This window comes from Aegilops tauschii, chromosome 7 (assembly GCF_002575655.3).
Source record: "Aegilops tauschii subsp. strangulata cultivar AL8/78 chromosome 7, Aet v6.0, whole genome shotgun sequence".
NCBI classification, from domain to species: Eukaryota; Viridiplantae; Streptophyta; class Magnoliopsida; order Poales; family Poaceae; genus Aegilops; species Aegilops tauschii.
In genome coordinates, this window is record NC_053041.3 from 517251600 (window position 1) to 517264998 (window position 13399).

At 49.6% G+C, this 13399-nt stretch overlaps 2 protein-coding genes across 3 annotated transcripts; one reads left to right on the forward strand and one right to left on the reverse strand.

Annotated features, from left to right (window-relative positions):
• The first annotated feature begins 5763 nt into the window (after positions 1 to 5763).
• On the forward strand, positions 5764 to 8918 carry LOC109745099 (zinc finger CCCH domain-containing protein 44). Of its 2 annotated transcripts, none has more exons than XM_020304238.3 (3): positions 5764 to 6015; positions 6688 to 6748; positions 7811 to 8918. In XM_020304238.3, the coding sequence occupies exons 1-3, from the start codon at positions 5946 to 5948 to the stop codon at positions 8577 to 8579; spliced, it is 900 nt and encodes a 299-aa protein (XP_020159827.1). In that variant the 5' UTR covers positions 5764 to 5945; the 3' UTR covers positions 8580 to 8918. The 2 variants fall into 2 exon arrangements, with proteins under 2 accessions (XP_020159827.1, XP_020159826.1); XM_020304237.4 differs by having other exon boundaries at positions 5766 to 6015; positions 6685 to 6748.
• Positions 8919 to 9411: 493 nt separating this feature from the next.
• Positions 9412 to 13052, reverse strand: LOC109745098 (non-structural maintenance of chromosomes element 4 homolog A). Its single transcript, XM_020304236.4, has 7 exons — positions 12770 to 13052; positions 12565 to 12645; positions 11989 to 12229; positions 11801 to 11894; positions 10622 to 10832; positions 10439 to 10530; positions 9412 to 10095 (listed from the first exon to the last, which is right to left on the reverse strand). Exons 1-7 carry the CDS (start codon positions 12921 to 12923, stop codon positions 9601 to 9603), a joined length of 1368 nt encoding a protein of 455 aa, XP_020159825.1. The 5' UTR covers positions 12924 to 13052; the 3' UTR covers positions 9412 to 9600.
• Between the last annotated feature and the right edge of the window lie 347 nt (positions 13053 to 13399).

Sequence of the window (13399 nt, forward strand, 5' to 3'; positions counted from 1 at the left end):
AATATTGGTCCGGGCCGCTTCATCCAACAATACCACTGAATCAAAGTAAGATGTTGGTGGTAAGCAGTATGACTATTATCGCCCACAACTCTTTGTGTTCTACTTGTGCATATCATCTACGCATAGACCTGGCTCGGATGCTACTGTTGGGTAACATAGCATGCAATTTCAAAAAAATTCCTACGCTCACGCAAGATCTATCTAGGAGATGCATAGCAACGAGAGGGGGAGAGTGTGTCCACGTACCATCGTAGACCGAAAACGGAAGCATTAGGTTAACGAGGTTGATGTAGTCGAACGTCTTCACGATCCAACCGATCTAGTACTGAACGTACGGCACGTCCGAGTTCAGCACACGTTCAGCTCGATGATGTCCCTTGAACTCTTGATCCAGTAGAGGGTCGAGGGAGAGTTCCTTCGGCAAGACGGTGTGGTGATGGTGATGGTGATGTGATCCGCGCAGGGCTTCGCCTAAGCACTACGACGCTATGACCGGAGGAGTAAACTGTGGAGGGGGGCACGACACATGGCTAAGAGAACAATTGATGTGCCTTTGGGGTGCCCCCGCCCCGTATATAAAGGAGAGGGGGAGGAGGTGGCGCGCCAAGGGGGGGAGTCCTACTAGGACTCCACTCCTAGTAGGATTCGCCCCCCCCTCCTTCCAACGGAGAGGGGGAGAGGGGGAAGGAAAGGAGGGGCCGTGCCCCCACCCCTTGTCCAATTCGGATTGGGCAGGGGGATGCGCGCACCACCTCTTGTGGCATGCCTCCCTCTCTCCACTATGGCCCATGAGGCCCATTAACTTTCCCGGGGGGTTCCGGTAACCTCCCGGTACTCCAAAAAAATCCCCGAACCTCTTCAGAACCATTCCGGTGCCCATACATAACCTTCCAATATATCAATCTTTACCTCTCGACCATTTCGAGACTCCTCATCATGTCCGTGATCTCATCCGGGACTCCGAACAAACTTCGGTCACCAAAACACACAACTCATAATACAAATCGTCATCGAACGTTAAGCGTGCGGACCCTACGGGTTCGAGAACTATGTAGACATGACCGAGACACATCTCCGGTCAATAACCAATAGCGGAACCTGGATGCTCATATTGGTTCCTACATATTCTATGAAGATCTTTATCGGTCAAACCGCATAACAACATACATCATTCCCTTTGTCATCGGAATGTTACTTGCCTGAGATTCGATCATCGGTATCCTCATGCCTAGTTCACTCTCGTTACCGGCAAGTCTCTTTACTCGTTCCGTAATGCATCATCCTGCAACTAACTCATTAGTCACATTGCTTGCAAGGCTTATAGTGATGTGCATTACCGAGAGGGCCCAGAGATACCTCTCCGATACTCGGAGTGAAAAATCTAATCTTGATCTATGCCAACCCAACAAACACCTTCGGAGACACCTGTAGAGCATCTTTATAATCACCCAGTTATGTTATGACGTTTGATAGCACACAAGGTGTTCCTCCGGTATTCGGGAGTTGCATAATCTCATAGTCAGAGGAATATGTATAAGTCATGAAGAAAGCAATAGCAATAAAACTAAACGATCATAATGCTAAGCTAACGGATGAGTCTTGTCTCCTAATGATGTGATCATGTTCATCAAATGACAACACATGTCCATGGTCAGGAAACTTAACCATCTTTGAATAACGAGCTAGTCAAGTAGAGGCATACTAGGGACACTCAGTTTTGTCTATGTATTCACACATGTACTAAGTTTCCGGTTAATACAATTCTAGCATGAATAATAAACATTTATCATGATATAAGGAAATAACAACTTTATTATTGCCTCTAGGGCATATTTCCTTCAGATATGAGGGGTGCCGATCGACCCAGGCGTTTGAGCCCTGTTTGAGGCGCCCGTCTGAGTATTCATGACCGGGCGGCTCGCCCGGCTGTTCGAGGCCGGTTTGGGGAGCCCAGCTGCAGATGCTCTAACTATCTAAAGTTTTACTGTCCTCTTATATTAGTTTACGGGGCCGCTCGCCTGGCCGTTTGAGGCCGGTTTGGGGACGTATGCTTCTCTCCATCTCAAGTCTTTCCCCCTCGCGTCGCCTCCCTTGCGGGCGACTCGGGAGGGCTCCGCTACCGCTCCTAGCCCCTCTAACGCCCTTCTCCCCCTCCGCCGCTGCCGATGGTTGGCGCCGGGCAAAGCCCGTGCGTGCGACGGTGGCGGCGGAGGGTCTCTCCGCACGTTCCCGGATCCGCGGCGGTGCGGGCTTCCTGATCCGTGGGATGCGGCCCTCCCGACGGTGTGGTGGATCCCGGAGGCGGCGGACTCATGGCGGTGCACGGGTGCCCAGATCCATGGGTATGGGACTCCCGACAGCGTGCGAGCTCCCGGCGGTGGCGGGATCGGTCGACGGAGGGCTTGGGCGATGGCGTCGGCCACGCGGTGCGGGATCTCGTCGCTCGCGGCGGATCTCACCACTCCGGCCTTCATTGAGGAACCTGGACCGGGGGCGGCGGCCCCGTTAGGCATGGCGACGGCGCCCTCAGCTGGCGACGTTCGTGGGGGTGGATGGACAGCGTCTGGACTGCATGGGCGGTGAGTCGCCGATGGATATCCCCCGCGCTGCAGGCTCTCTCCCGGTGCACTTGGTGGCTTGGGATCGCGGTCATCGGCCTCAGTGCATTCACGGGTGCTGGTAGAGGTGACATCGGACCGGAGGAAACTCTGGATGACTCGTTCATCCGGACGGTGGCGACGACCAGGGTCGTCGTCTCCTACTTGCAGGCGCCGTCGAGGTCCCTGCCCTCCACCCCGACCCCATGCCCGGGTGAAAACCCTAAATCTCCTTAGATTCGGCGGCGGCGACACTGCGTGTGTCGTACCCTTCTTGGAGGCGTCGCCTGGGGCGTTTGGGTGCTCGGTTTGAGGAACTGCAGGCGGAGGGGATGGGACCAGTGGCAGCAGGTGGTGTTTCGCGTCGGAGGAGCGGCGTGGCATCTAGCACTTCGACAACGACGGGTCTCAGCGGCATGGAGCAGCGGGGTCTCGCCGGTGGGCGTGTGATGATGGACGAGCGCAGAATGGTGGCGTTGTCTGGCATCGTGGTGGCGTTGACGGCAGCTAGACCGGGCAAGGTAGATGTAGTAGTACATCACTGAATATGGATTGGTGGTAGGTGGCTGCGACGGCCTCATACCCAGCAGACGTCCTGGTTGGGACATCAGGTCTTAGATGCTAGGTTTGGCTGCAAGGCTGTTTGGTATTAGACCCAGACTATCAGCATCCCTACATCAAATGGATATGAGTAGCGACAGATGTTGTCTAGAAGGTGGTTTTAGTCTTACTGTTGTATGACTTTGTAAAGTCTTGTGTGAATAATTAATAAAGTGGTTGCATGCATCGTCCAGATGCAGAGACCGGGTCCTCCTCCATTTCTAAAAAAAGTAGTTTCCAAAAATATTACCGTAAGATTAAAGTTTGGACGCCGATAAGTGCCACACGTGTGGGCGTTAGGGGGTTTGCCCACACATTTTGTGTGGTGTATAAGAGGAACAGCCCACACACCCACGTGTGGGCAAAAAAAGTAATGCCCACACACCTCTTTTTTCCCTCCTAATCCCTCTCACACGCGTGCGTGTGGGCAAAATAGATAACGCCCACACGCCCCGTACGTCAGGCCTCGTACCTCGTGGTCCCGCACGCCCCGCATACAGTCACCGCGCGTCCCGCGGTTGCCATGGTTCAGACCCTCGTCCATGTTTGCTTAACTGCAGTTGCCATGTCGCTGAACTTCGGTTGCCATGTCGGACAACTACAGTTGCCATGGTTGCTCAACTATAGTTGCCATGTATGGTCTGGTCTACTGCAGTTGCCATGATTTCAAAACTTTAGGAGTTGCCACCCACTAAACACTAGGCAATTGTCATGTAGCACTACAAAAAGGCATGGCAAAAAAACATGTTCGGGTAAAAGAGAGAGTTGCCATGTGCTCACAAGCACGCTAGGGCAGTTGCCATGTAAAAAGAAAGAGTTGCCATCTTCTTACGTGCACGCTAGGGCAGTTGCCATGTACTATGCAAAAACACATGGCAACTCGGGTAAAAAGAGTTGCCATCTACTTACAAGCAAAGCTAGAGGCAGTTGCCATGTACCTGCAGAAACACATGGCAACTGCCAGCTTTGGGTGTGGGCTAGGAGACGAGCGTGTGGGCGAAGTGATAAACGCCCACACACCAGCCCCCTCTGCGTGCGTGAAACTGGTGTGTGGGCGAATTGCTAAACGCCCACACACCAGCCCCCCATGTGGTGAAAAAAGGACGTGTGGGCGACCGGATGAATGCCCACACACCAGCTTAATCCTACGTGGCACACAAAAACTGCTAGAACGCGCCAAGATTCGTGCAGAATTGGTTGGACAAGGATTCATGCGTGTGGGCGAGTTGCCAGACGCCCACACGTATGGGCGTTAGACTTTTCGTAAAGTTTTTCTAGAGGCTAAGGAATGAGACAAAAGCTGGCTCCAGCTCCCATGCTACGAGCGCACCTGCAGCATTGGATCGTGGATCCAATGGTTAGCAAATTTTAGGGTACTCCGAGATAGGAAAGAAAAGAGACAAAAACTGGCTCCAGCTCCGATCTCCATCCAGAATCCTGCCCAAACTCCTCGATCCCTCTTTTTACCGAGTGAATTGCAAAAAACCACCACATTTTAAGTTATGTTCTGGAATTGCCACCACATTTCTTGGCCGCCCCAAAAATCTGCCGTTTTTCTTGCTAAAATTCTCAATAAACACTAATGACCGGTTTGAAGTGATTAATCTGATTTCTAACATGTGGGACCCACTGTAAGTGCTCACGTGGCATTGTCAACATCGTTTGTTGACCTGTTAAGTTAGACGAAGGGCCCACCCGTCAGCACCCTTATCTCTTCCAAACCTTCTTCTCTTTGGAGGCTTTCCATCAAACAACTTGGGTGCATCCAACGCTGTCGCCGCCCTCAAGCTTGCGCCGCTGCATGGCCGGCCAGCTACCGCCGCACCGAGGAGGGTGCTGTCCCCGAGCCGCATGGCCGCTGCCTCCATGTAGGTCGTCTCGCACCGCCTGGCAAGCCATTCCGAAGCTGCACGGCCGCCGCCTCCGTGCAAGTTGTCCCGAGCAGCCGCGCGTGAGGCTGCCGCCCGACGGCAGGCAGGGCGGCCGCCGACAGCTTGCGCGCGACGACAACTGGTTGTCCTCGTCCGGAAGCTCGCGTGCGCTGCTCTGGCAGCCTGTCCGGCGCCGTCCCATGCATCGAGCTGCTCTGAACAACGGCATAGGGGTAGGAAGTGGCATGGCCTAGTGAGCAGCCGACCATGAGGGAGAAGAGATGGAGGAAGGTGGATGGCTTGATAGGAGAGCAAGGAGGTGGGGCGGCGCTGGAAAAGGAGGTAGTGGGGCGGCGCCGTCCATGAGGTAGAGGATGCGGGGAGCCGCCGGCCATGCGCGAGAGAAGGTGGGGCGTGGTCGCGGGGCATTTTTTTCATAGTCAACGCAAACAGTGCTAACATGTGTGCCAGGTGGACTTGACCTACGGGCCCAACATGTCAGAAATCAGATTAATCACTTCGAACCGGTCATTAGTGTTTATTGAGAATTTTAGCAAGGAAAACGGTAGATTTTTGAGGCGGCCAAGAAATGTGGTGGCAATTCCAAAACATAATTTCAAATGTGATGGTTTTTTGCAATTCACTCCTTTACCAGAGCGCACCGTTAAAAACGCCACGTGCCTAACTAAACCTTTGCCCCAGCCAGCGCGCACCCCATCTTCTCCGGTTGTGAGGCCCCGTGCTGCCTCCTCCTCTCTCTCTGTTTCTACCGACGCCGCCCCAGCCCCCGCGAGAGAGAAACCCTAGCCTAGGGTTCCACGCGCCGCCGCCGCCGCCGCCGACGTCGACCCCGCCTCGCCCTTCCCCCGAGCTCGCCATGGACGCGGGCCGCAAGAGGGCCGTGCCGGAGGGCGCCAACGGCGGCGCCGCCGTCAAGCGCGCCAGAGGTGAGCAGCCTCGTCGTCGCATGGCCTGGTTTCTGGTTTCGTTGTCCCTGCTCCCGAGGGGCTCCCTTAGGGTTTTCGTTCCCGTCCCTCTGCCGGATCTGGGAAGCGCTAGTCCGCTAAGTTGCGTGGGTGGCGTCGTGGCGAGAAGCCGGGTTTTGGTTGGTGGATGCGATGGGGAAGATTGGGGTCTGTTAGGAGCTTGTAGCCAGCCTGAAATTTCCGCGGTCTGTATTGAAGGGGCTTCCGGTTGCTGCCGTAATAGATTCTTGCAGGGATTTGGTTTTTGTTTTTGTTTTTTTTTTTTGCTTCCAAAGATCTGGAGATGTGATTCGTTTGCTTTTTCCCGGGGGAGGGGGTCGGGGCAAATTATTAGCAGGATCTGGGCTATTATTCTGGTAGAGACGATCCTCTCTTAAATGTTCGGTTGTGTTAATTACAAGCCACGCTGACGTTGGCATCCAGTGCTCAAAGCAGAAATATAGCACGGATACTCCTAATTTAAATCGTTGGCATACATCTGCTTGGGGTACTGGAGTTAATTCCAGCATTGAATTTTTATTACAATATGCTCTGTGCTATTAAATTATTAGTATATGTTTTCTTACAAGTGCCAAGATTTTAGTAAAATCAACACGGTATTAACTGGTGGAAGTAATAAATTTGGTGTAGCAGAATCGGAGTCGGTTCAAACGGGTGTAGGAAGCAAATCGAAGCCATGCACCAAATTTTTCAGGTTATAATCCAACCTAAAATCCACTCCCACCTGGTAACATCTATCATTATTATTACGCAGTTTGCTGTTATTTTTCATTAAAATTCTGCTATGTTGCTAAAAATTGTTATTGATGCTAACGAATGGGTCAAGCAAGGTTCTACTACAGGTTCCTCATCTAATTCATGCTTAAGAATGAATATCCAGTGGAGTAAAATTAGTACAGCCGGTGTGTATATCGTTGTGAAAATTGGAAGAATGCAACAAGAATTATAAGGACATGTAACTTGCTTTCAGATGGAAAATCAGTCAGTAACACAATGGCACAGATTCACCTGCAGAAACCAAGATAAGAAGATTGAACATGTTAATGGGGAGCAATTGAGTGTTCATCGTGAAATTATTTCATCTAGATTGTTGATAATCCAGTATCAGTCATTGATGTTCCGACTATCTAGTTCCAATGCCATACCTACTTGCAAAGATATTTTTATTTTATATATTTATAATTTCCAGTTTATGATGTTAAGCTCTCTTTGGTTTTGTTATAATTTACAAAGTGTGTTCATTATGTAGAGGTAATCAGGTATCATGGAAGTAGAATAGCTCACAACAATATTGGAAGATAAAATTGAAAACACTTCTTATTGAGAAACTACAACATTACTCTAAAATGCACTCTGCTATTTTGATGTTCTATATATTTATGACATAAAAATTGACTGTAGTAAATATATGATGAAGCATCTGTGGTTGTCCACATAGTAGTGATAATGTGTGTACACATCAAACGTAGGATCTAAGTGTCGTCTGTACACTACACATCAGAAGTAGAATCTAAGTGTCGTCTGTACACTACACATCAAAAGTAGAATCTAAGTGTCCCCATAGTACTGATAATGTTTGGTTCTTTTCATTCACCAGATGCCTCTCATTAGTTAATAATAATGCTGTCATCTTGATCAACTAAATAGATCATGATCTTTTTTCATCAGTATTGGCTGCATTATAAATCATCAGTCGTGTTAAGAGTTTAGATTGTTGTGTAAGTTCGCTTGCTTATGTGATACTCTCTGTGTGCAGCACTGCTGGTTGTCCCTTTGGTTCAAGTTGCCATTTTCTCCATAACTTCCCTGGAGGTCACCAGGCTGTTTCAAAGATGACCAACTTGGGTGGTCCAGCTGTTTCAGCTCCTCAAGGAAGAATGCCCATGGGACCTGGTGTTCCTGATGGGCCACCTACACCCAGCTTGAAGACTCGCTTGTGTAACAAGTTTAACACGGCAGAAGGTTGTAAATGGGGGAACAAGTGTCATTTTGCTCATGGAGAGAGGGAGCTCGGAAAGCCCATGCTGTTGAACAACTCAATGGCACCTCCAATGGGACCAAGACCCAATGGCCACTTCCAGCCCCCACCGATGCCTGGCCCAGACATGGTTCCTCCCTCAACCTTTGGCGCATCGGCCACAGCCAAGATCAGTGTTGATGCATCCCTTGCCGGCGCCATTATTGGGAAGGGTGGAGTCAACACAAAGCACATATCCAGAATGACTGGGGCCAAGCTGGCCATACGGGATAATGAGGCAGACCCCAACCATAAAAACATTGAGCTCGAGGGGTCGTTTGATCAGGTCAACCATGCCAGTGCAATGGTGAAAGAGCTGATTCTCCGCATTGGTGGCAACGCCCCTCCTCAAGCAAAGAACCCAGGGAGGGGGCCTGCGGGTGGTGGTGGGGGAAGCAACTTCAAGACCAAGCTGTGCGACAACTTCAACAAAGGCTCTTGCACATTTGGAGACAGATGCCATTTCGCCCATGGTGAGAGTGAACTGCGCAAGTCGGCTGCGGCTTGAGAGATGCTTTTTTTTTCATGGCATTTCATGATTAATAGTGATTAGCAAAGCCTGAGCTCCAAATCCGAGGCCATTCACCCATGGTCATGTTGAGTTGCATAAGCCTGTTGTTGATTGATTGGGAGATACTGTCATGGCTTCGGTGTGATCAGCTCGCTGTAACTGATAGATATCCGAGAATGGATTTGCTTTTGAGATTTATTATAGGCTTAGTGTATTGCCGTCTTTTTTCTCTCTCTGCTCCGCATCCAATTTTTGTACTGTTTCTAAGGCATTTTAATATGGCAAATTTAGCGATTCTATTTCTGGAGAGTTATAGAATCAAGCCGAACTTGAGTATCTTTCGTGTGATGTTCTTGGTCAGTCTGGGACCGAACATTATTGGTATTTAGAGTAAGCCGAAATTTTATTATCTTTCACCCCCTTCCTTTTTCCTTTAAATTTTGACAATGAACAGAGCTACTATTACATTCGGTTTGGATACAATAAGATTGTTGATCCGGAGCATCATCTAGCCACAGCGTCCAGTCACCATCCAATGTCGTTTAAGAAGACTTAATGGATGAATCAAAAGAATCGACAACCCTAACAGTTGCCTGGAACTGGATGCCTCCAACATTCTGTTCGCCTCACCCGAACGTGGTGCCACCAGAGAGCAAGTTGCTGAACCCAATTGGGTTCTTGCCATGGCGTAAATTGTTCCCTTTTGTCCAGACGAGTGATAATTGCGGCTTGCTCTAGTACAAGTATATCTTTCACTGGATGTTCTTGGTCAGTTTGGGATTAGTATGATCAAGCAGCTGAAAGCATAAAAGCTATATAACAAGCCAGGTAGCTCAAGATAACTGCTTAAAAATGCAGCAGTAAACCAACGCTGCAAACTCATAACACTGATCAACATTTCTCTAACTCAGACTACTTTACACAGCATCCAAATCATACATCTGGACTTGCCCACCCCTACAAAAGTCCTCCTCTCAAAAGCTAGAGCTAGGTCAGTCGGATAAAGCTAGAGCTAGAGCTAGGTCAGCCGGGTAAACTCTTTACCGACGCCAAAGGAACCCCAAGACGCATGTGCACGGTGGCCGCCGGCGGGTGGATGGCGATCAGATCGCTTGCGCTTGTACGTCTGGACCATCTCCTGCCTGTCCTTGGCCATCTCCATGTCCTCCCGCTTGACCACCGTGCGGATCGCCTCATCCTGCGTATTGTCCATGGCTGTCGTCTCGTCTTGCCGCGCTTGTGTGACCAGGCCCCGGTTCCTGCAGTGCTTCCTGATTGAAGTTGTGTGCGCGTGCATCTCAGGCTCGTTGTTTCCCCCGGACATGCCATGCGCAGGCGTCATGGGTTCCTCGTTGCCTCCAGGCGTGCCACGTGCCGGCACCTCCCCCTGGTTATTTCCTCCAGGCGTGCTGCGAGAAGGCATCTCCGCCTGGGTATTTCCTCCAGACGTGCTGAGAGAAGGCGGCCTGTGCGCCATCAGTTCTTCCCCCTCCACGACGATCCCTTTCATGAGCTACGAGCAAATGTAAAACAGATTGATTAGATCGGAGTGTGTGGCAAGTACATGGGTTAGCAATGTAAACTGACATTCCCAGCAGGAATACGTTTGGTTTGTGTGATAATGGTGAAAACTGTATGATTATTGCACAGCTTCCATAAAAAATGATGAGCATTTAATTCACACCATGCTGCCACACATTTGTCTTACGTACTGGTCCCGTGTGTTTGATAAAACTTTAAGACTTGTAATAATAATGAAAAATGCAATATCTTACACAACCTCCCTAAAAGATGATATAAACAGTACATGCTCAGCATTTAATTGTGAAAATGGCATTCAGTGATGGAGATAGTACCTGCCAGTCTTTAAAATCATATCTGAAGACAAAATGGTTGTATTTCACTTCTCCTGAGGCAATTGCACCAGCTGCAGGTGCATTTCTTGGAGCTGTTCCAGTTGATAGAATATTATCAGATACACAACAGGATATACATGATAGGACACCAACAAAAGAGCAACAAAGCAACAAGGCCCTTACAGAGGATATGATGCCCATCGTCATTCACATTCATTTCCACTCTGCCGTCTTTAACTAGGAATGACAAGGCAAATATGTTCTCCACCGTTTGGGCAAAGGACGTTCTGTTCAAAACAAGGTTTTCGAGCCTTGCTTTTTTCTTCTTCCTCAGAACATTAAACAGAGCAGCCATGTTCCTGTCTGTATCAGTCGTTGTCTCTGGATCAGCAAGCTGCATAATAAGACAGATTAGGTCAACATGTTATTAGAAGTTGATCTTGCCAAAACTGATCATGAGATGACAGAATACAAAATGAAAATCACAAACTGATCTTGGGATAACAGAATACAAAATTAAACACAAACTGATCTTGCCAAACACCCATTTACAAATAATGAGCTAAATGAATTTGATAATTGGGCCAGCAAGCAGATTCAATTAGATGAGCCAAACATAGACTACTTGCACTTAGATACAGCTATAACAGAACCAAGAGATTATTCATGTGACCAGAGGCAAACTGCTTGCAACAACTGGTCTTGGTATAACAGAGTACAAAATGAAGATGGCCAAACATCCGTTTTACAAAATAATGAGCTAAACGAACTTGATAGTTAAAGGCAATTACTACTGATGGTAACATGTTAAAAAAAAAGGCTCACTGTGTGAAATATAGCAGAATGCTGCTGTGACATAAGTTACAACCACCACCTCCATCACAAAAGATCAACAAGTGCAATGTAAAAGGTTTGTGATAGTTGGAACAGTAACCACACTGACTGCTAGGCAATGTAACATTTATATATTTACACTAAGATTAATTAGGTAATGAATAGCCAATGAAGTGTGAACCTGCCACTTGTCTTAACAAAATGAAAAAAGTAAGCATCATGCAATTACACTAAAATTGCATATTGCAATGGAAAGGAGAACAAAGCAATTAAGTTTAAGAAAACATGCCCAAATACCGCTCAATTATTCAATTCAACTATATACATCAATGTGGATATATAGGAGTTTACAATAGTATAAACCCCACCATAAATCATCAAAGAAGAGTATACTTCTACAGTAAATATGTCTAAGTGCAGCAATTTAGTCAATATCAACTGCAATAGAGTATAGGTTTCATGTTTCAAGCACCAAACAGAAAACATAGATGACCCTGTTTGTTATTAAAGCATCTAGATGATACACACCTGTTCAGGGCGATCGTTTCTACTCGGCCTTGCAGTCCTTTTTCTAATGGTATGTGTTCTCCGTGGCTTCACTTCTGTCGTCATGGGACCAAACCTGTCAGAATAGTAGCCATACATGGTTAGTCAGTTGAAATTTGGAAGGCAGACATCAATGGAAAAAATATCAGATAAATGATCCGATGCCTTACATGGTGCAGCATCCAGGCACAGCCATGAAGACATGAGACGCAGCAAGCCCAACAGCAGACCATCTCAACGAGGCACCCTCACCATCGGCATCTCCTTGTGTCCCAAACTTGTTGAGGAGTGCGGCAACTAAATGAGAAGGCGTGATTCCTAGTGCTGACTGGGACCTTACAGATGCTGCCAAACTGCTGGCAATGTCCAGCAATGCCTCTGCATCAGCTACCTGCTCCCTGGGCTTATGAACTGCAGCAGAGAGGCGCAACTGATCAGTTTTCATTTTGTAGTAAGTAGCATTAGCCGACAGCAAAAGTGCAACAGAGCAGTAAATATTCTGCATTATCAATTTATTGGATTCAAATGTCAAACATGCGTTCCCTAAGGCAAAAACTTGTCCATGTTTATCAGGGGAGCAAACACAGAGTAGCGGAGCAGCACAGATACAGCAACTAAATTGTAATCAGCAGACCCCGCAGGCGGCTAAAAAAGGCATGAAACTTCACATGACCACGCATTACGCCTCGTCCAAACTACTGAAGCAAAATTTAAAAAAAATGGCGAGCGTGAGCGGTCATCCATACCATGTACGTGCAGGCTCTCCACCTGCGAAATGACGGACTGGAACTTGACGGAGTCCGCACTCGCCATTTCATCCTTCTCGTCTGCAGGAAGCACAGCACATTAAACCACGGGCTAAACTGTAAAACGGCACAGAAAAACTCCCCAAAACAGCAAGGCGAAAGCGTCGCCACCGCCGGCGCGGGCTCGCAGGGTGGCCCCCCGTACCGTTGATCTGGCTCTTGACGGCGAGGTACCGCGACCGCAGCAGCCGGCGGTCCTCGAGCCCCTGGGACCCAGCCGCCGCCGCCCCCGCCGCCGCCGGGGTCACCGACTCCGGCTCCTCGCCCCGGCGGCCCTCCTCCGCGACCCCCTCCGCCATCGCCGCGGTCGAAAAAACCCTAGCCCCTCGAGAGGAACCCTACCCACCCTGGTGCTTCGAACCGAGAGGGGAAGAAGGGGAGCAGCGGCGGTGGAAGGAGTTTTGAGGATTTCGGAAGTGGTGTTGTGGGTACCAGGGAAGGAACCGGAGAAGGAGGAGAGGTCGGGTATTTGAAGCCGAACCGGCGCCGCGACGCTCGCCGCCGGACGCACGCGAGGAACCGCCACACGTGTGACTGCACGTGGGTCACGTATCCTGGCGGGCCCGCGCATCAGTGGCTGGGTGGGGTTCGGCGCGAGGGTGGAGTCCCGTCCGGATTCGGGGGAGGGGGTATCCCGGGCGTGGGGGTGAATCCCGTGCGGTGAAAATTTGAGTCGCGCGGCGGGGGCGGGTCCAGGTGAGCCAGGGTCGCACGGGGGCGCCGTGGGCCGGGGTGTCAGTGAGACCCGTTCGTGGACATGGTCTATGGGGCGGGT

What these genes read in the sequence shown, in the direction of transcription:
- LOC109745099 (XM_020304237.4), top strand. Translation starts at nt 5,946, where the DNA reads ATGGACGCGGGCCGCAAGAGGGCCGTGCCGGAGGGCGCCAACGGCGGC. An exon ending in CGCCGTCAAGCGCGCCAGAG is followed by an intron (nt 6,016 to 6,684) that starts GTGAGCAGCCTC and finishes AATTTGGTGTAG; the next exon opens with CAGAATCGGAGTCGGTTCAA. An exon ending in CCATGCACCAAATTTTTCAG is followed by an intron (nt 6,749 to 7,810) that starts GTTATAATCCAA and finishes CTCTGTGTGCAG; the next exon opens with CACTGCTGGTTGTCCCTTTG.
- LOC109745098 (XM_020304236.4), bottom strand. Translation starts at nt 12,923, where the DNA reads ATGGCGGAGGGGGTCGCGGAGGAGGGCCGCCGGGGCGAGGAGCCGGAG. An exon ending in CGATGGGCATCATATCCTCT is followed by an intron (nt 10,531 to 10,621) that starts GTAAGGGCCTTG and finishes CAACTGGAACAG; the next exon opens with CTCCAAGAAATGCACCTGCA. An exon ending in ATGATTTTAAAGACTGGCAG is followed by an intron (nt 10,096 to 10,438) that starts GTACTATCTCCA and finishes ATTTGCTCGTAG; the next exon opens with CTCATGAAAGGGATCGTCGT.